Genomic DNA, 27,793 nt, shown 5'->3' on the forward strand with positions numbered 1-27,793 from the left:
AAAAGCCCCCACACATTCTTCCATTCAGGTTTTTTTTTTTTTTTTTTTTTTTTTTTATTTACAAAATGTATTAAAATTCCTTGTACAAGGCCTCACTATCAGGGCTCGGGGAACGACAGCCACGCATGCACGTCTCTGGGTCACATCCTCAGGGCTGAAGTGCTGTTGAACAGGTCAGGAACAGGTCGAAATATGAAAGCTGAACCCACTTTCTACCGACCCTCTAGAATCTAATGGAAGTCGCAGGGCTTTACTTGACAATCACAAGTTTTCACATGCAGATAGAAAATTTGGGAATTCAGTCACTCGCTTGGGAATCCTTCACTAGAAATGTACAGATTTGTAGTCTTTTAAAAGCTTTTCGTTATAAAACGATCTGTCCATGGTGACGGATGGGCCGTATCCTCGGTCCCGTGGAGTCACAGTTGGTTTTCCTTCTCTCCAACACAAAAATGTAAATGTGCTAGCTTCCCGTAGCTCCTTTTATAAATCTATTGTAAATGTTATTAATCCTAGTCTCGTTTGCTAAATAATTCACCAAACACTAATAATGCTCATCAAATAAAAGCTTGATTGATGTGCGAATTATATTCGGAAAACCGTGAGGTAATCAAATACTACATCGTAAAAGCCATGTCCTTTTGTGAGTTGCGGTTTATCTACATTGATGTGATCCGATTTCTAGCTTCAGTTTCTTGTACAGTAGGCTGTGATAACTACAAAACCTTGGAAGTTCATGTCTGTAAGCACGTGTGTGTGTGAATGAAATCGTGTGGCGATTTTTGGTTTTGTAAAACTCGCATTATTGAAGGTCAAATGGGGTTTATAGCTTCTGAACTTCCAGCTGAACTTCTGAGAAATATAGATCAGACAAAAGAAAAGCACGTGATATGCTGCAACAGATCGGACCGACTCACAAAGATCCTGATCTGGAATTGAACCGATCCATGATCTGATAAATGAATACACCGACTGAACGAGTGTGAAAGCAAATTTACAGTATTACAAGCGTTTGCTCGACCACCGGGTTCCACAAAGTCCAGAGAAGACGTCTCGAGTCAGATCGGCTCATTCGGTGTGCTAAGATCGCAAGTGATGGCTTTATTTCTCGCTGTCCATGGAGATTTTATTTCACAGGGATGATGATGATGATGATGGCATTCCGTGGGTTTGAGTGATTGGAGCGATGCAATGCTTCAGCCGTGAGTTTGCATCAGTGTGATACTCTGAATATTCCATAAGGCACTGAAGAAATCGATTCCAATTCTTGCGCCGGTCCGTGCAGGAGCGTGCTGTGTCGGCTGGAGCTGATGTGTATGGAGAGAGGGGGCGAGAGGGGCGGGTGACCCCTCCTGAAGATCCAGCCGTCTCTGTGAGGTGTCACACCACGCTGCCAGACTGCCGCTCTGCACACACACACACATCAGAGAGTATCACGCAGTGGGAAAATAAAGTTTGTGTTTAAGCTGATTCTACAGTGTATTATCATCTATCCTCTGATCTCTTCAGCCGCTGTGAAATGTCACGTTAAATCTTAAAACATTTTTAATGCAACATGATCAGAACATTCAGGTACGATGTATGTGGAAAAAATCTATAATGTATTTATTTGATACATTACAACATAGACTGCTGAGAATAACTCCTGCCAAGAACACATCTCATATTGCACGGCAAAAACTAATGAAAGTCGTTGTGCATAGAAAAAATATATGTTTATGTATGCATGTATGTATTTTTGTCCAACTAGCAACTCACCAAATTATCATTACTATGAGGTGAAAATATTATTTAATATAAATTAATACTTAAAAGGCATTCAATTCAAAATTGACTAGTGACTTTTCATTGTTGCAAACTTTCCCTTCTAATAAATGCTGTTCTTTTGAACTTTCTATTAATCAAATAAGAGATATATATATATATATAAGGTTTCCACAAAAATATTAAGCAGTACAACTGATTTCAACATTGATATTAAGAAATGTTTATTGAACACCAAATCAACATATTTATAATATACAGAGTGATATTAGAGTAATGGCTGCTGAAATTTCAGTTTCGCTTCACAGGAATAAATTACATTTTAAAATATGTTTGTAATACTGAATTGTAATAATAGTTAACAATATTACAGATTTTTATCTCTATTTTGATCTAATAAATGCAGCCTTTGTGAGCACAAGAGACTTCTTTAAAAACAGTCAGTATAGTTTACACATATACATACATATACAGTGCTTAAATTTATTAGACCACCAGCACCCAAAACTAACAGTATTGACTATTACAAAATCATCTTTTATGTTTCTATAATGGTTAAACCGCCAGTATTTGTAAGCTATTGAGTCACAATAGTGTTCCCTAATGCTAAAATATTGTTTTCTATGAATTTACGAATTTACCCTGAATTTATAAGTAAAACTCTCTCTCTCTCACTCTCTCTCTCGTATGTACAGTATGTCCCCCGCCCCACAAAGCAAAACCTATAGTAGCTCTGAAATTAGCTTTGTGTTCTAAACAGACTCTCTCTTGATCTCAGAGTGAAATATGACCAAGATCTGTTTCACAGAGATTCACAGATGAATGTGGAAAAAACTGCCCAAATATGTTGTGATGTGATATAATTCGATACTTTAGATGATAAAAACGACAGGTCTGTTTATATAGTCTTCGCCTGTCCTATTTCTACTGTATTGGTTTGGCTTTCCAAATATTTTCTCTGGGCCAAATGATACACATGTAGAACGTGGATATCTCTGACTGTTTTCTGCCCGAGTACAAATATTAAGTTAAGTGTTTCCAGCGCATTCCGTAGCACAATCTGACTGATGCAACCGATTGAAAACAAGCCAGCGTTTGGAAAAAATCAGCCGGAACGCTGCTGCACTTCTCCATTGATTTGATTATCTTGAATTAATGACAAACACAATCTCCAGCTTTGGCACACACACACACACACACACTCACACTCACAGTAGAGGCATTACCATTAGATCTTAACGCTCTCTGATCCGTACACGTTGTATCCTTCTCGGTACGTGGCAAAGTTTTGGGTGTTGGCTGGCGGGGCTGGCTTATAGTTTTGGGTGTTCTTTTCAAGTTTCAACCGTTTGGCTTCTGCACGTGACTTGTAACAGAACTCTATCAAAGCCACCATCATGGCCAGCCCTAGTCCACCAACCAGAATATAGAAGACGCCAGCAACATTGCTCAGGCTCAGTGCACTTGTCTTGTCCTAAGAGAAGCGAGGGACATAGTTAGCATATCTTACAGTGGCAATCCTGACACAAAACACACTATACAGATCAACACCTCACAAGTTCTATCAAGCAGGACTAATGGCTATAAATGACATTTCTACTGCTACCAGAGGAATCTAGATTCCAATGGAGATATCCATCTGTGTCTAGACGTCTAGCTCAATGTCATTTAAAGACAAATGAGACAATTAGGACCATAACTGGTGAATGTAGATGGTTTCTCTAACCTGATCTTCTCATTGGCTTCTTCATGTATCTGAGGAAGCTGGTCAGTTACATACAGGTCAGACCTCTAACTTAATAACCTTACTTTAAACAACTGCCTTTCCGTCCTTTAACCTTCAAATTCATATTTTGACATATTTTCTACACCAGAGTACTGAATTTAAGAATCAGAATGAACCATTCTGCTGCAGTTTACCCCCCAAACTTGTCCATTAAAAATTTGTCCATTAGTATTACACTATTTGCCGTTTTTATCGAGCTCGTTCTACACAGCTGCTGTTCAACTGCTGCATTTTTACCATTCAGTTCTGTCTGTTACTACAAATCGCCTTCACGTCATAAATAAGACTCGTCGACCTTCGCTCATCTAATGAAACTTACGCTGAAACTCTTTGTCACGATGAGAAATGACGTTCCTGGGGGTTCAATAAACGAACGGGCCTTTTTTCTTGGGTAAAAGACAAATAAGTAACAACACTAATACATCAAATTTTAAATTCGAAGTTTGGTGAGTAAGAACTGCAGCATAATGGTTATTGAGTCAAGTGAAAATAAGCAAGAAAGACAATTGGTATGCAGAAATGAATCTAATCAGACGATCAATTTGCACTTTTAACTAATTCCCCATTAGATTTATCATTACGGCTTTATTGGAGGGCATACACTGGAAGAAATACTGAAAAAAACAAGAAGAACAGAAACATATGTCTCAGAAGTATCCCTTAGCTGATCATTGGAAATGATGGGGAATCGTGCAAAACTCTAGGCCACGCTTCCTTATGGTTTCCTTATATGTGGCCGTAAGTCATTAAATCTACTACACATGGGTTAAATCAAGATATTGACTATTGGTTTGTTCCTTGCATATGAACAATATGTCAAAATGCACTTTTTGGAATCAGTACAAAAGACCTGCAGCGACTGACCTTACTTCCCGAGTCCTTGGTTCCACATTCACCCTTATCGTACCACCATTTGTTTTTCAGCTTGGCTAAGATGCCTTGTTCACTGAGTTTCAATACTGCAAGGTTTACAGGAGTTTTCACGTGGGAAATAACATAAATAACATTATATTATGTTATTTTATGTTATTCAAGTCTTAACTACTTCATACTTTACAAAGCGATAAAGCAGGGCTCCTGGCCATTATTAACACACATGTGGCAGGCATTCTGACTAGTACCTTCCATTCACCAGGGCTAAGCTAGTGTGCCAGGACCTACCCGTATCGCTTTGAGTAATCGGCATACACTGTTAAGAGAAGAACGGGCAGGTTTCTGCGTGGCTATAAAAGCAGAGAAGCGTCTTGGTTAATTTGAGCATCTGAGAATGTGGATCTCCACTGGAACCCTGGACTGACTGACAGACCAACGAAAATTACCAGTAGTATTTTGCTCAGGCTGAGGAGAGTGGACGCTAGGACTCTGTGAACGGATTACAGGCGGAGAGTACAGAGAAACCAAACAAGCAAACACACATACAAAAGTAAACAAGACCGTATACAGATGAGTCAAAGCATTTGCAAAGTAAAACACTGTGTTACCTGGGTGCCTAGCCATGCTACGTCAGAGGCTAGTCTTGCTAATCAGTAGCTGCGGTTACTGCAAATGATATTAGCATTAGTGGCTAACGAAGCAGTGGCTAAATAATCATCGATGAGTGTGTACAGAGTGTGATGTGGTGGCCATTTTGGGTGGTGCCCTTCAATTATATTCAGTTAGTGTAATGCAAACCATTTAAGTCAACATGAAATTAAAATTGATCCTATTTATTTTCTTAATGCACATGTATGCCTTATTATGCACAGTTTTCCAAAAAAAAACAGCATATGCTGGTTAGGTATGTTTTGAAGCATGGCTGCCGGTTTGAGCTGGTTTAAGCTGGTCCTGAGCAGGAGCTAGTTGCTTTTGACCAGCTTAGGACCAGTTTAAACCAGCTTAAACCAGCAGCCATGCTTCAAAACATACCTAACCGGCATATGCTGTTTTTTTTTTTTCAACAGGGGTCATAATACTTTAAAGAAAAATATATTTGCCTTCATAATCTTTCATCATATTGCAATAACTTGCTCAGCCTCTTGCACAACCGATTTTTGGTACACCGTAAAAAGTTGTAAATAAAGATGACTGGACTATGTTTTAGAGGAAAACGCTATTTTAGTCTGTCTACTTCAAAAGTACATGTTTAATTCAGTGTGTTGACTGCCATTATCTTGTAATCGTGTGTGACATTTACTAGCAATTTCTGTCTCAAAGTAAATCACTACACTATTTTTGCAGTGTTTCTCAGCATTTTGCATTCAGTTCATGTTAAATTAAATAAAGTCCCACTTTTTCCTTGTAAATAATTACATTTAATTGCAAGTCACATATGTTGCGATTATCATTTCATGTTGACTTTTTTGACTAGAGAATGCCATTGTTTCTAGAACGTAATGTAAACCTCTAAAACTGAATTCTGTTTTGGTTTTACTATAATTGAAAGCCATGCCATCACTCGTCTAGACATAATTAGTCACTTAAATGTTCTTTACATTTCTCGTAGTTGCTACTGATTTAGCTATGTGGTCCTAACATTTCTTTTAGCTTGGGGAGAGACATTGATTAACAATGTAATTATCCTCAGAGCATTTGGAGCGACTGGAGTGGGAAACCTATCAGCTGCGAGGGTGGCAGCAGGCTGCCAAGGGCCAAGAGGAGAACGGGTTGTGTGACTCATGATGTCTGTTTGTCGCAGGTGGCTTAATGTGGATTTCTCTCCTGTTTTTCTGTCTTTTTGTTGTGTTTTTCCACAGCTGGCTGTGCGGCTGGGTCCAGACGTACCACTGCAGCCTCGCTGCATTAGATCATTAGAGCTAGCCCATCCACTGCGTGTCGACTAATGGGGGCTTCAAATCACTGCAAACTGCAAAAACAGAGAGCTGGAACAAAGAAGGTGATTATGAATGCTGACATAACCTTTCACCTTCATCCACAGGCAGGGGGCACAATGCTTTTGTTTGTACTGAAAAACCTGTTCCCTTACAACTAGTACAGACATTATTACAGAGGCCCCATTTTCAGGAAATAGAAAACTATGGAAAAGACATGACAATTAAAGTCAACATGAAATCAAAACTGGCATTATGTTTTGGAAATATACACATTTCTGGTTCATTAGTGCATGGTATTAAAAAAATAAATCTAAAAAAAAAGTAATATTTGATCACAATATAATGACTTGCTCTCCTCAAAAACAGTTTTTGCCTTTGATTGATGTCTCCTAGGCAATACTAGATATGAGCGCATTTTTATATCTTTTCCCAACCCAGGCTCACTGGAAAAAAAGTGCACTTTTGAAGCACTTTCATAGTGAAATGTCCAGAGGGTGGCGATAAAACGTTCAGGTTTATCCAAAACAGATGAGCCCGAGTCTGGCAATGTTTTGGTTTATGTACAGTACATATCAGAAGCGAAACATCAGCTGAATGGCGCTGAAAGGTTAAAGTTCTAACGTGTTTACCTTAGTATTGTGCATGAAAAAATTTAAATAAAAAAATCTCCCACATTAATAAAAATTAATAAAAGTTGGTGTTTTATTGCTACTTATATTCATTTCAGTTGGAGACCGCAGTCATTTGTAAGTATAGGTAAATTTTTGGAGGCACGTTATTTCAATAAGCCTGGGTTGCCTTTTTGTCTTGTAGGTGATTTCTAAAATCTTAGTATGCAACAGTCAGTGTAGTTACCTCTAGTTCATTAATACAAATTTTAATAGCAAATAAAAGCAAATACCTTGCATCTTTGTGTTCTTATTGAACAATCCACAGCAATCATCGCACAATTTCACCCAGAAATGTCACATTACGGAATTACATTGGGTTGCGAATGCCATTTCAAGTTGACTTTAAATCAAATGAAAAATCTTCCCCAAAAATGAGATTAAAAAACCAATTCCAGCACTACCAAAATCTAGTATATTTTAAGTGGTGAAAAGCTTGCATTTCCAATCCTAAATGTTATGCAAATGTACACTGAAGAATTACGGTGGAGCGCAAGAAATTTCAGTTAAATTGAAATGCTTTTAGTGGTTTCATAAATCCTTTTACATGTCAAGAAAATGTATGCTCTATATTGCATTTATTATACAAACTACATCTGTGCTCTACTTCGGCAAATTCTGAAGGTCCTGAAAATGAGGCGTTTAATGCTGTACACTTTAAAGTATGGAACACACATGAAAAGGCACGGTTAGCCCTCATCATGTGTGTCCATATTTTAACCATTATTCTCAAAACAAACAACAAGAACAGTTCCATATAAAAGTGATTTTGCCCTTCTGAATGCTGTGAATTGAACTGGAAAGTCTGAGGGTAGCACATCAGTTAATCTTCACCTCCACATGAGTACAAAATAAGGGCTGGACTGGGCCCAACACGTCCCACATATGCCCTGCTGTGTGGGTTAACATTGGCCTCGTGGAGGCAGGACAAATAGCCAGGATCAAATGAAGTGATGGATTTCGTGTGGAGATGGGAATGCTCATGTATGTGTGCTATTCTTAGCCCTTCAAGCCTCAGATCCCACTGTTTGTGCCAGTGTTTTACCAGTCCTGATCTACGCTCTTGAATGTTACAATGATTTGTCCCGACATACTTCTCCTAAGAAGTGTACCACTAAAAACATTGCTCTGATTTCTGATCAAATATAGGCGGACACTTAAACTTTTCCCCTTTAACTTCTGGCATAAATGGTGAAAACCATAAGAAGACTAGTTTACCGTTCGTTGACAGCTGCCTGGCAGAAGCAAAGCTAGAAGGCAATCTCGAGTCTCTCTTTACTGTCTGCCAGGCGATTCCTAAAACACGAACAGTTCACCAGTCTTCTGTGCTAATACCGCTAATGAACTAGCGCAGCTCCAGCTGCTAACCAAACAGCATCGCTAACATCTGTGTGTGAACGGTAAGCTAAAATTAAGTGTGTAAAAGACACACAAAAAAAACAAAACAAAGTGACTTCTCCTCAGTAGGACAACATCATACTGGTCATTTTCTCTCCTCCGTTAGCCAAGTCAGGGTTCTGTTTTAGCTCTCAGATAATGTGGGATCACTGAAAGGATGCATGATTTTGTTGGTTGGTTGTTTGGTTTGACTCGGTTCAGGGATAACAGGCTTGCCGATTACTCTGCACTATGGTACCCGATTTCGGTGACATTGAGGCTGACCTTGGAGTCACCTCCCCCGCTGCCGCACTCTCCCTTGTCGTACCACCATTTGTTTTTCAATTTGTCCAACAGGCCTTGCTCATTCAGTTTTAAAACTGCCAGGTTAACAGCATTCTTGAAACAATAAAACATAACTTGTAAGAAAATGCACAGGTCTGTGAGCAATCTACTGCATTAGCATAGTAGTAGTAATGGTAACGTTACTTAATACGGTGAGCTACTACTACTTAGAGTCAATTATAGCAGTAATCAGAATGGTTGAAAGAGCACAATTTGGTTAAGAATTTCACGAATATGAAGGTAAGAGACGCTCAGAGCAAAGAAAGTGTTAAATATTCAAGGTGGCATGGAGGGTTACGCTGTTTCAAACTGAAGTGTGCGGGATGGGGACATTGTCATTGAGAAGAAAAGTAACAACAACAAACATCATGCAATTAACATTCGTCACAAGTGACAGCGCAGCTTTTACAAGCTAAATTGAAAAACCGTTGAACTGTTAAATTAAAAGTGACAACACGACAGTCAGGAAGGACAGCCACACGAGACAGTGAGAGAAAGATCGAAGGACAAAAAAGACAGCAGAGAGACGGGAAGGGACGCACACACACACACACAAATGAGAAATGATTGCTTAAATTAGCCACTGATAAGTTTCGAAATGAAAAATATCTGGGTGAAAAACTGGAAAAGAAGACAAACATTTAAAGAAGAGAGAATTGATCAGAAGCATCATTGTGAATCAAATAACATTCATAATGCATTATACCGTTACCTCTTTGTCATAATAGGGGGATTGGGGGAGGGAGGGAGGGAGGGAGGGAGGGGAGGAGGAAATGACAACACAGGACATCAGGGTAGGTGGAATACTATAACAACATGGAGAATATTGTTATATTATTCCACCCACCTTAATGCTGAGCCTTTGGGGGTCGCCACACCATAGCCCTTAGAGTCCAGATTGCCGCCCACTTTCATGGTGTCGCAGGGCTTCCTCTGCTCAATGTATTCATTCATGGTGGATTCGAGAAGAAAGGCGAATTTGCCCTTCGACTTTCGTACCCGTGCCACCCCGTCGGGCGTGGTCTTGGCGAAGACGGAGGGCTCGGCCGATTTCATGTACGACCACATTTTTTCATACACTGCTATTTTGGAACGCTGTGCAACGGAGACAAAAAAACAGACATATGGCCGTATATCATTATCCAAGAAGTGCACAAAGATTGCATTTATACATCATGTTTACATAACTTAATAGTTGATAATAAGCATAAAAATGATACAGAATTACAGACAATGTGTATATAGGTCACAATAAGATTGCAGAGTATGTGATACACTGACTAGTAGATTTGTTCTACCACTGTTACTTTTAAAAGTAATGCATTACAATACTGTGTTATTCCATAAAAAAGTAAAAATAAAATAAAAATAATAATAATGTGTTTTTAGTTACTTTTTTATGGAAAGTAATGTATTACATTACTTTTGGATTACTTTTTGTCACCCGGGCTGGGATTGCAATTATGTGAATGTAAAAGAAGCGAACCAATTGCTTTGCATTCACAATGTATGCCATCCATCCTTCTTGCCTGACTCATACCAGAATATTGTTTACTTTTCCAGCCTCTGATGTTTCTAGTAAAATTAGCATATTTTTCAAGCTGTTAATGTAATGTTAAACCTATGAAAATGGCTTGATAATAGCTTAAAAATGACTGGTGTAGTCTTTTGGCACTGCCTCACCTGTCAGAGTTTATTGAGTGGGTATATGACTATAGTTTACTACTATGATGGCAGGGGGGTATTAATATCCTACATACAGCTTCAGACCGTGGTGAAGTTCAGAGAGCTTTTTTGTCCAGAAAATGATAAGAACACTCATACACCTTATTTGGGAAATATTATAAGCAGATCTGACTTCTAGGATTATCTAGGCTGATGTTAGCATTCAGCACAAGAAGTAAAAAAAAAAAAATTATATATAATTTTTTTTTTTTTTTTTTACTTCTTGTGCTGAATGCTAACATCAGCCTAGATAATCTTATATATATATATATATATATATATATATATTTCGCATATATATATATATATATTTATAGTGACAAAGTGTGTTCCTGAGGCTGACAGAAACATACAGTATGTTGCTTTATATTTGATTTATATTGACTTTAACACTCTGTGCCAGCCATCACTGATGATGCTCACTTACTAGTCCACTCTTTTCCTGAATCAAACTCTGTTATATTTAAAGAGAACATAACCCACACACAGTCTCATGTTAATCTTGAGTACCTATTGAGTTACTACTACTGCACCTTTCATATCTCCGAAGAGTCTTCAGTTTTATCAGATTTATTAAAGATAGATGCAGCTTCTCTCCGAAAACAGTCGAGCTCCTGGAGGCTTGCAGTGGGCGGAGCTAAAGACTCATGAGCATGCAAAGCTTGTGCGTACCCATCGTCTGCAAGCTATGACATCGCATTAATAAAACAGGTTTATTGACTTAAATTTGATTTCATTTGTTTATAAAACATTTGTCACCGAAATGCCGGGAACAAACAAATGCACTTGCACAACTCTTGATGCTGCCCCGGAGAAACAAACTGCATCCACTCTTCCCTTAACGCTGGGTTCTTTGGGAAGCATGAAATGAAATTAGACCTCCCCTTTAAATAAATAGTTTAAGTTGGAGCCAAAACACTTGTGGGCAGCACTCCAATATTCAATAATCCCATTCCCCTCTCTCCACCCTGTGCTTCCCTGTCTGATCTCTAAGCTGTCCTATCCAATTAAGTATATAACTTCAAAAAGTATTTTAGTAGCATTTATATAGAGGTGTCTGTCTTTAAAGTAGCAGAGTTTCAAAGAGGCCAAATAGTTTGCACAAAAACTGCAGAATTATTTAATGCATCAAGGGGAACATAAATAATGCCAACATATGCCAACATAGACAACTGCATCAGCAAAAAAGTCACAGCGGTTTCCTTCCAGAACTCCAAGAGGAACAGATGGACACTTTATAGGATTGTTGCTAAATGACACAATAATAGAGCCTTAAAAATCACCAAAGAACCAAAGAAGTTTATGGCAGGGCTGTTATTCAGAAAGCACTTGTGTTCAGTGCCAAGACATGAGGAAAAACACATCTGGTGAATGGAGAATTAAACCTGGCAGCTGAAAGAAAATTGTCCATTGGCATTGCTTACATCTGGGCTGGTTTATGTCTGAATAAAGTCAAAGGATGCTTTCAGCCCTTTGTATCTGCTGGTAACTGTCAAATGTGATTGGGGATGTGTAACATTACGGGCTGTTTTATCATGGGAGTCGTTATTTTAAATGATTGTTGTGTGTGATCATATACCAGCTGAAGAATATGAGGCTGTTTTTACTGCTGCACTGTATATATTGCATGTCTGTTCCCCCAAACACAGATCTAGACTATATAATAATTCTCCAACATTAGGTTTAATCACTGAACTCTTATGGGATGTTCTAGAACTAAAGTAGAAACCTTTTTCTTGGGACAAAATGCAATGTACACCAGAATCAGAATAAATATCATATATTAACTTGTGTAACAGGGTGACGAATGCATTCAACACTACACTTTGCAGAAAAGGATCCAAATGATGACAAATCTAGGGTGTCACACTTATGGGACATTCAGAATGATAAACATTCTAGCTATCTTTCCTTCTGTTTATTTCATATAACATATCCCTCATTTTGCTAATAATGGGACACTAATTGTAAGTGTCTAGAGTTATTTGCATTCATTCTGTACAAAACAGACATTTTTGGTGGAGGATCTACAGAATTCGGTAGGAACACGAGTTAAATTCAATTTGGTCACAGCCGTTAGCTCCAATGGCATTAAAATATACTGGGTTTTTGTCATTACAAGTGCTGTTAACTGTGAATCAAGACGACAACTAAACACAAAGCCCACAGCTACCACATTATGGTTTCTATTAATAATGGATACATCGCTATCCGTAATTAAAATGCTATCGAGTGAAACTGCAGGAATAGCAGTTTTACTGCATCAAGGTCGATAAACAACTCCATTTACATTAACAGACTTAGAAAAGTGTTATATATGGTGCTACTGACAGAGAATAACTGACAACTCAAAATTTAGATCCAGACCCTATCAATAATAACACATTTTACTATTAACACAATAAATATTGCATGAGTAGTATATCAATAGAGGTCATTTGTGAATCATTTATGAAGACTGTACTTCACTCATTGCACGTCAAGTCAAATATGTTAAAAATATGATTTTCTAAAAAGTGTTTTCATGTTAATGCATGACAAAAATATTGCTGTCTCCCAACTGGCATATCATCTATCCTAATAGTATTCAAGATGATAATTAATGCCCCTTAAATCATAGTACACTGAAAATTGTGTGCTGGGACATGTCCCAAAACTGTCTTCCTACTCAGAAGCATATACTGTCCCCATGGGTGTTACCTATCTGAATATAGTACCTTTTTTGTCATGGTAATACCACATGTTTTTGACATTTACCAGAGTAGTACTATTGTATTCTCTGATGTCCCTTGAGTACACTTCTGCATACTTTTTTAAAAGGGTACTTGTTATGAAAAAAAAAAGTACTTTATGCTTATGTATGAACTGGATGTAATGTTTTCACACACTCAGTTGCATGTTATTTGCAGTTAAATTAAAATATATTGCAGTTTTATATCATTTATATTGAATGACATTAGTTGAACTGAAGAGCACTTTTATGACCCACTTAAGTAGGACTTAAGTACATCTTTATATGTAATTTCATAATTACTTCTGCGGTCTTTGAAATGTGGTTAAACTGTACTGCCAAATGTACTGAAAAGCATTTATAGTAAAAACAAAGCTTTTAAACACAAATCACACATATATTTGTAATTACACACAGTTACAAATTAGTAACATATATTTAAAATATTTGAATAGAAATAGTATATTTTAAAATATATTTTCTTTAAATGTAATATTGAATAACACACTACAGATCAATTTAAAACCAAATACTTTACATGTACTTTAGTATTTAAGTCAACAGATCAGTCATGAAAAGCATGAAAAGTCATGGAAGTGTCCTTTTATTTCATAAATATTTGTTTGAAGTACAAGTATGCATTCAAGAACACTTCTTTTTCACATGGAGTACCTTAAAGGAGCATATTAATACCAAGGTTAATAAATATAGTGATCATTCAGTGAAGTACCCATATATTAGCAGTTTTGTACCACGATAAAATGCTTCACAGGATACATGCTTACATCATGTTATGTGGTCAAACCCTACTACCTCAGCTATAATGGGAAGCTTTTACACCTTCCTTCGAGGCGAGACAGTCCTACAATACTAAATTGGTTCAAAATAGAGCTGTTGCTCTGAAACTGTCTCCATTCTACTTCAATATGTCACTTCAACTATTGAAGACGTGCGAATAACAACAGAGAGTAGAGACAGTAGAGACAGGTCGACTGCTCCTGACCGACTGCGAGAGTGACGTGAAGTCGAAAGCTCAGCCGCTCTCTCCTCCCTTCAGTTTTGTCAAGCGTTTCCAGAGCCCACATTGTGCCAAGCTAGGGGTCATATCATTCAGCCTGCAAAAATGAAAGTGTCACCGCACTGCAGATGCGCAGCCTGGCATATAAACTTCACATTAGAGTCACCTCCGATGGAAAGGAAAGTGTTTACTGCTGCTCTTGCTCCACGGGGCCATGAGAGGGTGAGGAGCAAAGCTTCTGAAGACTGTTAGCTCACGTCTGGGAAGACAGGTAGTTTTCAGAGAGCAGAATTAAACAGCGTGACGACTCAAGCTGCTGCGCTGTCTCTGTCGTACAGGGGACAAATCTGCTGCTAAAGTCTGTTGTCACACATGCCTCTGATGTGAGAAAACGCTCAACAGTTTGAAGATCTTTTTACATTCGAGGATCTCTGCAGCATGTTTGCTTAAAAACCACAAACTCTTTGCGGCTCTGTAAGGCTCTTGAGTTGGTTATGCTGAAATTGAATGCTTCTTTAGATTTGGTGAACTGGTTCACTAACAAGAACCAGCTCAAAATAATGATTTGTTCAGGGACCAGAGCATCTCTCTTGCCTGAGGCTTTGGATTACAGGTAATAATGTTGTAAATAATCTTCAGTTTCTTCACTTCAAAAGATCTCAATATATCGTCTGAAGCAAATCATGTGTTCCTTGATATACTTTTTATTTCTCAAAAATGTGCAGCCGGTGACTTGCATTTTATGAATCACCAAGGAGCACGGTTTCAGCTGAAAATCTTCTTTACTGATCTACTGAAGAATCTAGAACGTCTTGGATGGCCTGAGGAAGAGTAAATTAACAGCAAACAATAATTTTTGGGTGAACTGTCCCTTTAATTAGATATTATGGACAACATGTATTTGGCCTCTTCAGCTGTAAAAGAAACCTGAAGAGTTTGGGATCATTACAAACAGTCCTCCCCTGGCTCTAACACAGCTCTTTGATCTGTGTATTAATCGATATACAGTAGCTGTATGTCCCGAGTAATCATATTCCACACATTGCAGGCTGCTTTCATCATACCCGTCTCTCAGCCTCTCCTCATATTTCTGTCCTTGCCACAGAGCTTATTATGGTGCTGTTCACATCCACCTCATATCAGACACACCATCTCACTCTCCACTAGAGCTTTATTTCTAAATCATTCGCTTTCCAGATGGAACATATTTCTCCTCTCTGCCTGTTGCTTTTCTGCAGTACACTGCTTGAGTTGTTACTCGCCGGGAAGCTTTACTCAGTGTACAGCGCTTCTAGAAAGTATGTGTGAATGTCATTGCATAAGATAATCAAAAAGCATCTGCTAGGAGTTATTTTATTCATTAACTCACAACTTTCAGGCATTTCAGCCTGCGTTTCCCTAGAGTTTTTGCCTGAAGGTCCGGAAAGTTCGGTGCGTGAGGTGCTTTTAATTTCACGGCCAGGCATACTGTTCTGTATAATGTATAAGGTTTAGTGACCCTTTCCCATAATTCCTCAGCTGTGAAAGTGTTTTCGTGCTTCGGGGAATCATGCTGGATGCAGCTCGTGGAGTTACGCATGATATATAGGTTTGGATTAGAAATAATATATGTGCTGTGAGACTTCCGGAGCCTTTCCTGCACATTCAACATTCATTTAGCATTCAATTGTTGTAACACATATAAAAGTTTAAAATACAACTGCATGACTAACCGTGCACGGGACTGGACAGACCACACAGAAAAGTGAAGCTACAGGCTGTTTTTTTTTTTTTTTTAATGTGCCCAGTGGGTAGCTAGAGCGGTTTTAAACTTTCACCAGCTCAGGCAAACACATGAACAAATCTGAACAAGCCAGCTCTGACCAGACTCAACCTGATAATAACTCACTAACGCTAACATTCACCTAACTCTTTACATATGATCTAATTAAACAACAATAATGCATTATTTACAGGTAATCAATGAAGATCTCACTAATAGTTTGCTAATTAAGTGCATTATCACTGTATGCTTAGTATAAAGTGTTGCCAAGTTTTTGTTTCTCTCAACAGTAATGCCGTGGTGCCAAAAATGTCTCGGCAGTATCATTGTACTTCTTTGTCAGTGTGCCCTTGGGAAATCAATGATCTAAATTTATAAATTAATAGGGTGTGACAAAAAATAATTTCTTTCACACAGTTTGTTTAACAGATGAAACCAGAGTTTGTGAGCATACGAGCTCCTGCAGTGCATCAAGTGAATGATAGAGAGAGAGAGAGAGAGAGAGAGAGAGAGAGAGAGAGAGAGAGAGAAAGACGGCTGCTGTTCTTAATGCGAGAAACAGATGTGAGCAGCTTGAGAAGATATTGATCAAGGATTACATGTTATCCACCACCACATAACACCGCCTGCGCTCTTTCAATAAAACTGCTTGTGTTTCAGAGGAGAATAAATATATATCAATGTCAGACGAATCATCGCCATTGTCAGTAGGACAAACTGAATGACACTTCGCTGTTTGAGATTTTAACAAACCCTCCTTTGCTCTAAGACCTGTCAGTGAAGAATAGCATTTTAACAGCATCGCCCGGCTGACTGCTCAGTGCAGGAATAACCTGAGCCGACTCTCTCAATCATCACAGATTCCTCAGGGCCAGATGTACAGTGATAGTTTTAAATAATAAAAAACAGTTTCATGCACCATATCTCCTTTTTAATAAATGCAATATTTCATCTCTTCAAGGAGACAGCTCTCGGTTAAATCTGACTGGACTGTCCTTTTTCCATAAGATAAAGCTGTATAAATCAGTTAAAGGTAACAAACACTTTATTTCATAGATTCTAATGTACTAGGAGAGATAAGTACTTATTAAGAATCGTATTTATTTATTTTATTATTATTTTGAATTTATAAGAAATGATGGTAACACTTTATTATAAGGACTAATTTTCACTATTAACTAAGTATTTTGTTTCAAACTAATTTGCTGCTTAATAATTGTTAGTAAGGTAGTCATTAAGTTTAGGTATTGGGTCAGGTTAAGGGATCTTAAATATGATCATGCAGAATAAGCTAGCAACTAGTTAAAGGGGTCATATGATGCGATTTCAATTGTTCCTTTCTCTTTGGAGTGTTACAAGATCTGTAAAGTACTAAAGCCTGAAGTCTTTAATCCAAAGAGATATTCTTTACAAAAGTTAAGACTTGTCCACGCCCTCCTAAAACGGCTCGTTCTAACACACCGCCAAATCTCTATGTCATGATGTGGGAAGATTTGCATAACACCGCCCAAATGTTCACTCAAAGAAAGAAGGCGTAACTTTTATTCTCACTGTTGCCGCCGGCACCATGTTGTGGAGATGCTGTTTCGTTGTGAAAGCAAAACTACTTTCTTTGGCCTTCAAAAAGAGGACACAACTAGAAATCAGTGGATAAGTTGTATTTACAACTCTGTTCCAGAACAGTTCAACCCAAATATTCAGATGTCTGCTGCGCATTTTACGGAGGATGAGGACTGTTTCCTGAACCAGTAGCCTACAATACTTCTGCCTACAATACTACAAAGGCTGTTTCTATAAAGTGAGGCAGTTACAACTTTGCAAGGACAGTCTGGTGCTTCTGGCTCACAGCCTGTTAGTACGTTTTCATATATAAAGGATTTGCCACTGACGATTCAAACGTGAGTTTTCAGCAGCGAAGAGCAGCAGTTTTTGTTTGTCGTTTGTCTGATCACAAAAGCAGACATGGTTTTATGTTTACACAGCCAATATACAACGTGTAAAAACACAGTATAAATCATTATAATCAGTAATTATGTCCTCACTGGATGCAACAAATGCCTCGTTTGTAATAGGTTTTATTGGATTTTGTCTCGTCGCGCCGGGACACAGCATCACAGTATGGTGAGGGGCGTAACATTTCCATCACACGCTTGAGGTATTTGGACAATCACAACACACTGGATAGCTGGCCAATCAGCATACACCTCGCATTTTTAGAACAATGAGGTTTGTAAAAATCAACGTGTTTCAGAAAGGCGGGGCATAGAGGAGCAACAACAATGTACAGTATGTGGAAAATAATGTTTTTTTAACCTTAAACCACATTGTCACGAATCAGACCTCTGTGGCTCTCTCAGAGTGCCACCGGAGGGCACCCTCACCCGAGTATTAACTTTCATCCCGGACTCCATTTCCCATAACCCCGTACTGGACAGATTACCTGCACAGGTGTTGCTCATCACTGGCCTATTTAACCAGCGTGCTCACTCACACTCATTGTGAAGTCTTGTTTTGCCTCGGCTGACATTTCCGTGCCATTCTGAGTTTTCCTGTGTATGACCCTGGACAGTTTCACTTCTCTGATTCTCTGCCGCCTACCCTTGTGATCTTGCCTTCTGGAACTCAGATTGTTTGCTGGTTGCCCTGACTCCTGCCCAGTATAGTTTCTGCCTCTGTCTTGCCTCTGATATTCCTGCTACTGTCGATTGACCATTGCCTGTTGTTGACTTTGCTTTATTCAATAAAGTGCTGCAAATTGATCTACTTGCTTCTGACCAATCATTACACACATAAACACATCACATTACACCAAATAATATTATTTTTATCAATGTCATATGACCCCTTTAATAGTGAGAATTGGTCCTTAAAAGAGTGTTACCAAAATGATGAATATGTAGAATGTGTATATAATATATATATATATATATATATATATATATATATATATATAATATATGTATGATGCTAGGATTTATAATGGATTTATAAATTTCAGGACATTACTTAATATTGAGACAATGTGTAGTTGGTTCTGAGTGCAGAGTTGAGCTCCGAACACAAAAAGGCATTATAAGGTGCGTTCACACCTGTAGATCGATTGCTTCGTTCCAAAAAAGGGATTAAAATTATTACAATTTTGCTTTTTATTCTTGATGTTGTTCGCTTTCACACGGCAAAGTTTCTAAACAGACCAAAATTGTTAATACAAGTCACATGTAAGTAAACTGTCCTCTCATTTGTCAAAGTTCCACAGTTTATTTTACAGAATTCCGCTCATAGTTGTCATTCATCAGGATGGAACCAGCTTTGATGGAACTACAACAGCTTTGAGGGCTTATTGATGTTTTGTATATATATAGCTGTCGTTATATTAATTTATCATGCGCCAGGTTCCAAAACAATGGGCCAGATGTGAAAGCACCCATAGACTAAAAACTTTGGAATATTTATTTATAAATGTTGAGTAAACCAAGCAAACAAATTAAATATAAATAATAAACTTGGGGGTTGTGTCAAAGGTGATGACATATGTCTCGCTCCAAATGTTGTGGATGATTTGAAACATCCAGCTGTTCTCCGCCGTATGGCTCTAATTAAACTGGAATGTGTTTCCTGAAAACAGATCTAAAATCGAGCTTGTATGTCCATTAATCAGGATATTTCCCCCCCGTCAAACCTCTGTGCTTTTAATTAAAATTCCCTTGGAATAGCAGTTCACACATGTCATTGGAAATCTGAAAGCTGTAGAGTGAAACTAGGACACTCATTATATAGAATATTTGAGATCCACAAACCCCTCGGTTGTCGACTTGCAAACCTTTAATGACATCAAACGCATGCCGCCGTGCAAACCTGCAGCTGACAGGGCATTAAACACACCTCTTAATGGATGTGTGTGTAGAGCAAGCAGTTATGAAGTTTTAAAGAAACATGCAGATAGCTCATTTCAGCCCTAATTGCAATGTCGGTCTCAATGTGCTCATGGATGTGTTGCTTACTTTATTCTAAATATCTTTCAAGTGTACTATTTGACCCTCTGGGCCACTTTTCATTACGCACAATTTGCAGGCCCAGGTAAAGCAACTAATTACGATTTTTAAGCTGACCTCTGTGGCCATATGCAGGATTTGATTAGGCTACAGAGCTGCCGGTCTGCCTTTGCCTTTCCTTCACTCTGACAGCTCAGGCTAACTCAAGGTTGTTCACAGCACCTACAGCAATCATCTCCATTGACTTAATGACTGCTTCATCAAAAAGGGCTGTATAGCGCAGACCTGACTGACTGTTTCAGCTAAAAGAGAGGAATTTCCCTAACAAGCAGGTGTGGGAAAGGAGCGATTGCAGCTCTTGGCAGAGCTGATATTTCTTTTTGTTTGTTCTCCAACAACAAGCCCCCAAGTGGTCTCCCTGCTGTACTGAATTTCCATGCTGAGCCAGATTTAACTGGTGAAGGTGGTTGGCAAAAAAAGTACTGCAAGCTATACTAGTAAAGAAACCTGGAAACACCAAGGCACCAGCATCCAAAATACAGCATAGATGAATGTCAATTAATCAGATTACAAGTGGCATTGTTCATTTATTTTATTTTTTTTTAGATTTTTATAGTTATCAAGGTGATTTTACAAACCAGGCTCACTGGGAAAAAAAGTGCCTGTGGTGATGATGATATTACGTTGCTTCTTGCACGTTTTGTGACATAGTAAATGTCCAATGAATGGTGCTAAATTGCTTTCTGTTTTATCCAAAACAGATGAATGTGAATTTGACAATGTTTTATTATGCTGCTTGTTGTATGTATCACAGCAGTTTGGGATTAAAGTGTAAAGTAAAATGTAAAACGGATAAAAAAAAAATTAAATAACACTAAAATGTAAAACGGATTTGAAACTAAATCTAATTGATAGTGTTAACAAAAGCAAAAGTGAAAAAGTCATGCCACTTTAGTTGGATTCTACAACTCTTCAAGCTCCTTTATTGTGATTGTGTTCCACAGGACTCGTTACCACAAGTGCAACTCTGTTCCAGGGGCGCTACTGAGCAAGTTTACTTGCTGCAGAAAAGCCATATGTAACTGATTATGTGATGCTCAAGTCCAGATGTATTAGTTTACAAATTGTGCACTATGGTAAAATTGTATAGAGGTCATAACACAGTATTATACAAGGAACCACACAAAAATAAGTCTTTATCAATCTGCTCCTGTAATCATAATTTTGGTGAAAAGCTATTCAAGCTGTTGGTGTTGCACTGCCTCTAGTGCTGAGTTCAGCTTCTCTATTGCTGGCCATTCAAAAGTTCATCTAGTTCGCAATTACCATATAAACTTCAAATGTTTTATTCATTAATATTATACTGAGTAAATAGTAAGTTTTTAAGGGCTCTTAAAAGTGTGAAAATGTTTGTCTGGTTCCACTGAGGGGTCACAGACAGCCAAGCAGCTGCACTGAGATAAAAAGCAGTGTTGATCTGTAGCATTGCTACAATCGTGTTGTTCTTTTGGTAGTAATTAATTTGCAAAATACCACTGGCCAACACTACAATTTTCTGGCAGTATTTCAACACTTAAGTTTTATGTAGAACATTTTCTGTCCGCTGTTTAGAGTCACAAACAGTGATGTCCATTTTGTGAATGAATCACTCAGTTCCTTGCAATAAATATAAAAAATCTGAATAAGTTTGTGAATCAGTGTGAATCATTTGGACAACTCACTCACACTGATTTATTTGGAGTGGTTTCTCACAGCATAAAAAAAGTAACAGGATCCAAATGAGTGTTGGATGAAGTAGATACTGACCCACAAACCTGCATGTTCAACTTGTTAATGATTCTTCAATTGAACTCTTGAACTTGTGAATCATATACTTGTGAAAGCACATAAAGTCTCAATTTTCTTTTTTTCTTCTTGTCATTAGTATGAATATTAGCCTTAAAGTAAGCTAGTATGCACCAAAACAATGACAAAATTCCATTTAGAAGATAAATGCATTCAAAATGCAAGCCTCTCTCAATGACTTTGATGACATCATTCTGCACTTCAGCTTCTCATTAGATTTTCTGTCCAATCAAATGCCATCTAGAATCGGAGTTGTCCTGCCCCTTACACTATAAACGACACTGAAGCTGCAACTGAAATTGGCTATTTGTTTGCATATTTCCAATGTTCTGTATGGTGAATGGCACAAAGTGCACTATCGAGTGGATAGAGAGTGATTTGGATGAATAATAATTAAATGAATGATAGGTTTGACAAAAAAAAGAAAAAAAAGAACAACAAACAGTAGCACTGTGAGAACCTTTCTTTCTTTTCTTTAACAGCCACAAGTCTAACTAAAGGATGGATTCTGACTTGAAAGTGTGCACAGCCATTGTATTTTAATCCTGCTGATTTCAACTCAGTGGAAGATCAGTGCAGAAGCAGAACTCTCTCAAGCGGTAGGAGACTCACCCTAAAGAACTCTTTGGTTGATCCTGAGTCCAAGGTTCCATATGCGATCTCTGTTTGTTTGGCTAGATCTTCAGCACTCTCTATGGGAGAGACCATCCTCTCTACTGTGAGGAAAGCAGCCAGGTTAGCCGTGTAGGACGAGATTATGATGAGGGTGAAGAACCACCAGACGCCTCCCACTATTCTGCCCGATAAGGACCTGATGCACAAACACACACACACACACACACACACACACACACACACACACACACACACACACACACACACTTTTTTTTAACTTTTATTTCTTCAAAATATCTTTTTTTGTGTTAAAGTTTTCAAACGAAATGAGATGAGTAAATGACATTTTAATTTTTTGGGTGAACTATCCCTTTAATGTCAATAAGTTTACATCTCAACAAGTTTTCACCCTGGTTAAACCTAAAAAGAACAATAGATTAAGAAATGAGTTGCATATCAATTTAAATATTTGTTAAACGTGGTTATCATAGAGGAAGCGATTGCAATGTTAAAGTGATGTGGCCGTGTCTCGTTCTTTGTACTAAGCCATAATAGCTGTTTTTTTGTTTGCTAACTTTATTGAAATACATGACTTGAATCCTGAGTTTATTTAGCCACATAGAAAAGCCATTTTCACAAACAAAATATCGTCACCTTGGAATTATAAGGTTCTATCTGACATTGTTGCCAAATTCACATTCTTATTCTGTGATAATTTATTTACATTATGTGATTTATTATTATTATTATTATTTTTTTTTTTTTTACAGTTGTATACATTTTAGGTCTTTTTATTTCGAAAACAAAAAGGTTCTATCTCCAAAGTCGAACTCTAACTTTGTTCTACAAGGTTCTATCTGTGAGCCAATCTGCACTTTAAATGCACACAAGAGGACCAATCAGAATCAACTTTCTTTGGGATGTCGCTGAACTGCTCTGTGACAGCAGGAAATATTAAATGTGAAATATTTTCATTGTAAAATGAAATTTTTCAATGTTTCCGATCCCTTAACCTGTTAACCCACACCGGGACGCCGACACACTGAACGCTCTTTGTTTGCATATACGTCATTGTTTACGAATAGATCACTGTTCCTGCAATAATTACCCACCATATTCCTACTTATAATTAACATCTGCACTGGACAAACTATTTTGCACTGCCTTTTTATGCTTGACTTGAAACACTGAACGGTAAAAAAAATGTATATTTTATGTATATTTATATATATATATATATATATATATATATATATATATATATATATATATATATATATATATATATATATATATATATATATATATATTAATGTTTCAATTAATGTTTTGCAAAATATAACCTTATAATTCAAAGTGGAAAAATATTTTTTTTAGAATTTTAGAAGGTTCTATCTGCATTTGACCTGTTCCAAAAATCCCCATTTACAAATTTGAGAGGATTTTGATATTGTACATTTAGAACACAATTAGGGTATATTTTGGTTTCATGTATAAGAGAGAATTGTTCCCCATATCATTTTTGCTATATGGAATGCAAATCTTTGAAGCTCAATATCTAAAAACTGCCCAGAATGCATATAGAACCTTATTATTCCAAGGTGGCAATATATTCACACATATTAACAGAGATTGTGTCTTCTTTCTGATCTGGCAAAAGTTTGAGTTTCAAAGCTCGTTTTCCAGCTGTGCATTTATTGACTGTTGCCTAGACAATATATTAGCATAGCATAATCAAATAACATATGGGATCAATGATTGTATTATTTCCTCTAAAGTGTTCTTGCCTTCAGCTGAATGTAAGGTGGTTTGTCCTTTTGAAGACTTTGTGCTCTGTCAACCATGCGGGTTTGTGAAATGTATATACAAAGTGGATTTATCTAATGGAATTATTGAATTTTAGATTAACATGATTTTTAATAACATTGTAGCGCCATTTGAAAACTAAACTTTGCAGTCATACAGTCATGTAAAATGTAATATCAAACCTATAGTGTTCAACATAACTATGGTATAACAGACCAGGCCAAATGCTAGTTATGAGCTGCAGGCATGATTGCATTAATAGAATAAATATATAATAAAACTAACAAGCAAATAAATAGTTATTAATTAAACTAAAATATATCTGTCTGTGTTCTGCATGTGCATCTAGTGCAATGGTAAATACTCCTGATAGTAAAGGTATAATTGCATTGACATGGAATTCAAACATCAAATCTAAATGTATATCAATCAGTCATGTTTTTTCTTTTTTATTTATTGAGCGCATTGATGAATGCTTTTATTTTATTTATTTTTTCCATATGTGGGTTTGCATTGTTCAGTCATTTTCAATATGGCCTCAAGACTAGATTAAAAATCTGGTCTTTTCTTACCCATTAATCACTGACTGTAAAAATCATAGAAGAATTACGGGAAAATAATTTATTGATATATGATATATTGATAAATGCTTTTATTTTATTGTATTAGTATTTATTATTGTTATTATTTTTTTTTTTAAGTAAGCACAGGGGAATATAAGGGACTCTACAAAATGATCTATGACAGTGAGCCACACAACGGAGTCATTATTAATCAACTTCCTGCTGTTGGATGGAAGAACAATGTGAATAATCATACATCTCTGTCACAGATGCCTACAAAGCGCTGCAGCAGGACTTCTCAAACAATAAATGAATCAGGTAAAACAGAAATTCATCAAAAGAGTCAAATGAGAATAGCTCAGCTAATCCTTTACAAAAGAATAAATTAAAAGTAGAGCTGTGTCGGCATAATCTTTCAAACGTGAAATACTGAAATTACCTTCAAAATTAGAGCTGTAATGTTTTTAATGTGCTTGTGAGCAGTGCTGAGTAGATTACTTGCAAATTGTAGTCTGTTACTGATTTCAAGTTACATGACAAAAAATGTAGTAAGTAATGTAATCTATTGCATTACACATCAGGTAATATAATCAGAGTACATTTTGATTACTTTTAGATTACTTTTGACCTAACTTGTCTTTCACATAAATTTAAAATGACAAATCACTTTGCTCTTCAGGATAAAGTGATTTGTCAGTGAAACCAGCAAGAGTACGTAAGTGTTTTGCTTCATATCAGTTTTCTGTTTCTGTCATTTAGAATAAATATCTGTTAGTAGGGAGGATTAATTAGTTTAATGCTTTTTTATTTTATTGTTTTGTGTTTTTTGTTTGTTTTGTTTTTAGCTGTGCAGTAATTAGTAGTTTAGATTTCAAGCCACATTGCATGCTATAGGCTTTGTTGTGCTAACTAGAAAGCCGCTGACAGCGATGTGCATTGATTGGTATTTTATTTTTTGTGCTAGTTTGTATGCTGTTGGCCGCTGAATTTTCTTCCTCTCTCCACCACTTTCAACATGTGGTTCCATTATATTCCTGTTGTCTCTCAATGGAAACACTCTTGCACAACACACAGGAGTCGGCGCTATTATGCTAACCTGCATCCAATCCACACTTCTTCTTTTGCACTCCTTTCTTTTTCTATGGGCCTGTGGAGTCAGCTCTGAGTCTCTTAGGCTGGACTGAGACCTGGATTAAACCTGAAGACACTGCAACCCCTGCTGCTCTTTCCAATAACTTCTCTTTCACCCACAACCCCAAACAGGTTGGGAGAGTCGGGGGTACTGGTCTCCTCATTTCCCAAAGCTGGAAATACTTACCATGCTCTATAACTTTAACAAATACTTTGAATTTCATGCCGTTACAGTCACACTCCCTGTAAAAATCCACATTGTAGTTATTTATTGCCCTCCAGGTTAGCTGGGCAACTTTCTAGAAGAACTGGATATGCTGTTGTCCTCATTCCCGGAGAATATCAGCCTTCTAATACTTTTTACTGACTTCATCATCCACCTTAAGAAGCCACATGCTAATGACTTCCATGCTCTCCTATCCTCTTTTGACCTTCGGCGGCTCAACACCACAGGTACCCATAAATCAGGTAACCAGCTCGACCTCATCTTTACACGCAGTTGTACCACAGATAACATCTTGATCAAACCTTTTCATGTCTCGGATCACATAAGGTCACTTTCTCTTTCTCGACATTCCTCTGTGTTATCATCCTCTCTTCTCACCCTCACACACTTCTCATCATTAGATGTGAATTGTGCCACAGATTCATTATTTTCTACCCTAACTAGCTGCCTAAACAATATCTGTCCTATTTCCTCCAGACTTTCACGAGCTACTCCCTCCAACCCCTGGTTAACCGATGTCCTTCGCAAGCACTGGACTTAACTCAAGACAGAGGAGAGAAAATGGCACAAATCAAAAGATTCAGCTGATCTCAGAAGGTATCAGTCACTGCTATCTTCATTTTCACCCAAAGATCATTTAGCCAAATCTACCTTCTTCTATAACAAGATCAACAGCGCATCAGACACACAAGACATTCAAGCAGGCTTGAAACCCCACTGCTCAAAAAATCTACACTAGACACTAAAAATAAAATAAAAATTAAAATATGGAATATTATACCTGTTTACCTGCATGTCATTTGACCATTTGAATAATATGTAATCAATAATAAGTAACTGTAGTCTGATTACAAGTATTTTAAAATGTAATGTAATCTAATTAGTAAATACTTAATTTTTGGCACTTGATTACATAATCTAGATTACTTGTAATCGGTTACTTCCCAGCACTGCTTTTCAGTAACGTTCGGTTTGCTAGAGTTACCAAACGTTTTGACGAATGAATTCTCATACATTTTTTTTTTTTTTTTTTTTTTTTTATTGATGGATAAGGAAATCGCAGATTTATAATCTGTTCTGAGGCCATATTGAAAATCTAAAATGGTTTTCAGTTACATCTGGTCTGAGAACCCCAGTGTATTTAAACCAGACACAGCACACATTACTCATAGACAACTATACAGGCAAACCCACATATGGACACCATTTTTATAGCCATAAAGTGACTCAGCGATGATGCACCAACCTTGGTGAGATATCACAGCCCTGCTGCATGAAGGCCCCTAGAGAGAACCACAGGCTGTTAAAAATCCCAAAGTCATTAGGCGGGTCTGGAGAGGTCTGGGGGTCTTTGGCTTCATCAGTCTCATCCAGGTGCCACTCGTAGGGGCTGAAGCGGCTCACGAGGAACAGCACCACGCTGACGCCGATGTATGCGAATACGATACACATCCAGATCTCGTATGCCAAAGGGTCCAGGAAGGAGAACACACCAGGCTTGGACTTCTGAGGTTTCTTGATCATAATGGAGATGCCCAAACTCATGAAGGGCTTAGAAAAGTCAATGACTTCCTCTCGCACAAGCGTGATCGTTAATGGTGCGACGGCTATATCTGCTCTCTGGAAATG

General features: G+C 37.6%; 1 protein-coding gene across 6 annotated transcripts in view; it reads right to left on the reverse strand.

Moving 5' to 3' along the window:
* Positions 1–29: 29 nt before the first annotated feature.
* LOC109101715 (glutamate receptor 3) overlaps positions 30–27,793 on the reverse strand; it is a 110,104-nt gene continuing 82,340 nt past the window's right edge. The window contains exons 11-16 of one of the 6 annotated variants that reach the window (XM_042769816.1): positions 27,411–27,784; positions 22,436–22,634; positions 9,598–9,845; positions 4,415–4,529; positions 2,991–3,238; positions 30–1,406 (exon numbers count right to left, since the gene is read on the reverse strand). In XM_042769816.1, coding sequence (XP_042625750.1) covers positions 2,993–3,238; positions 4,415–4,529; positions 9,598–9,845; positions 22,436–22,634; positions 27,411–27,784 — 1,182 coding nt within the window. In that variant the 3' untranslated portion in view covers positions 30–1,406; positions 2,991–2,992. The other 5 variants (XR_006161605.1, XR_006161606.1, XM_042769819.1 and 2 more) reach the window with 5 other exon arrangements.

The sequence above is a fragment of the Cyprinus carpio genome, chromosome A14 (assembly GCF_018340385.1).
Source record: "Cyprinus carpio isolate SPL01 chromosome A14, ASM1834038v1, whole genome shotgun sequence".
Taxonomy (NCBI): Eukaryota; Metazoa; Chordata; class Actinopteri; order Cypriniformes; family Cyprinidae; genus Cyprinus; species Cyprinus carpio.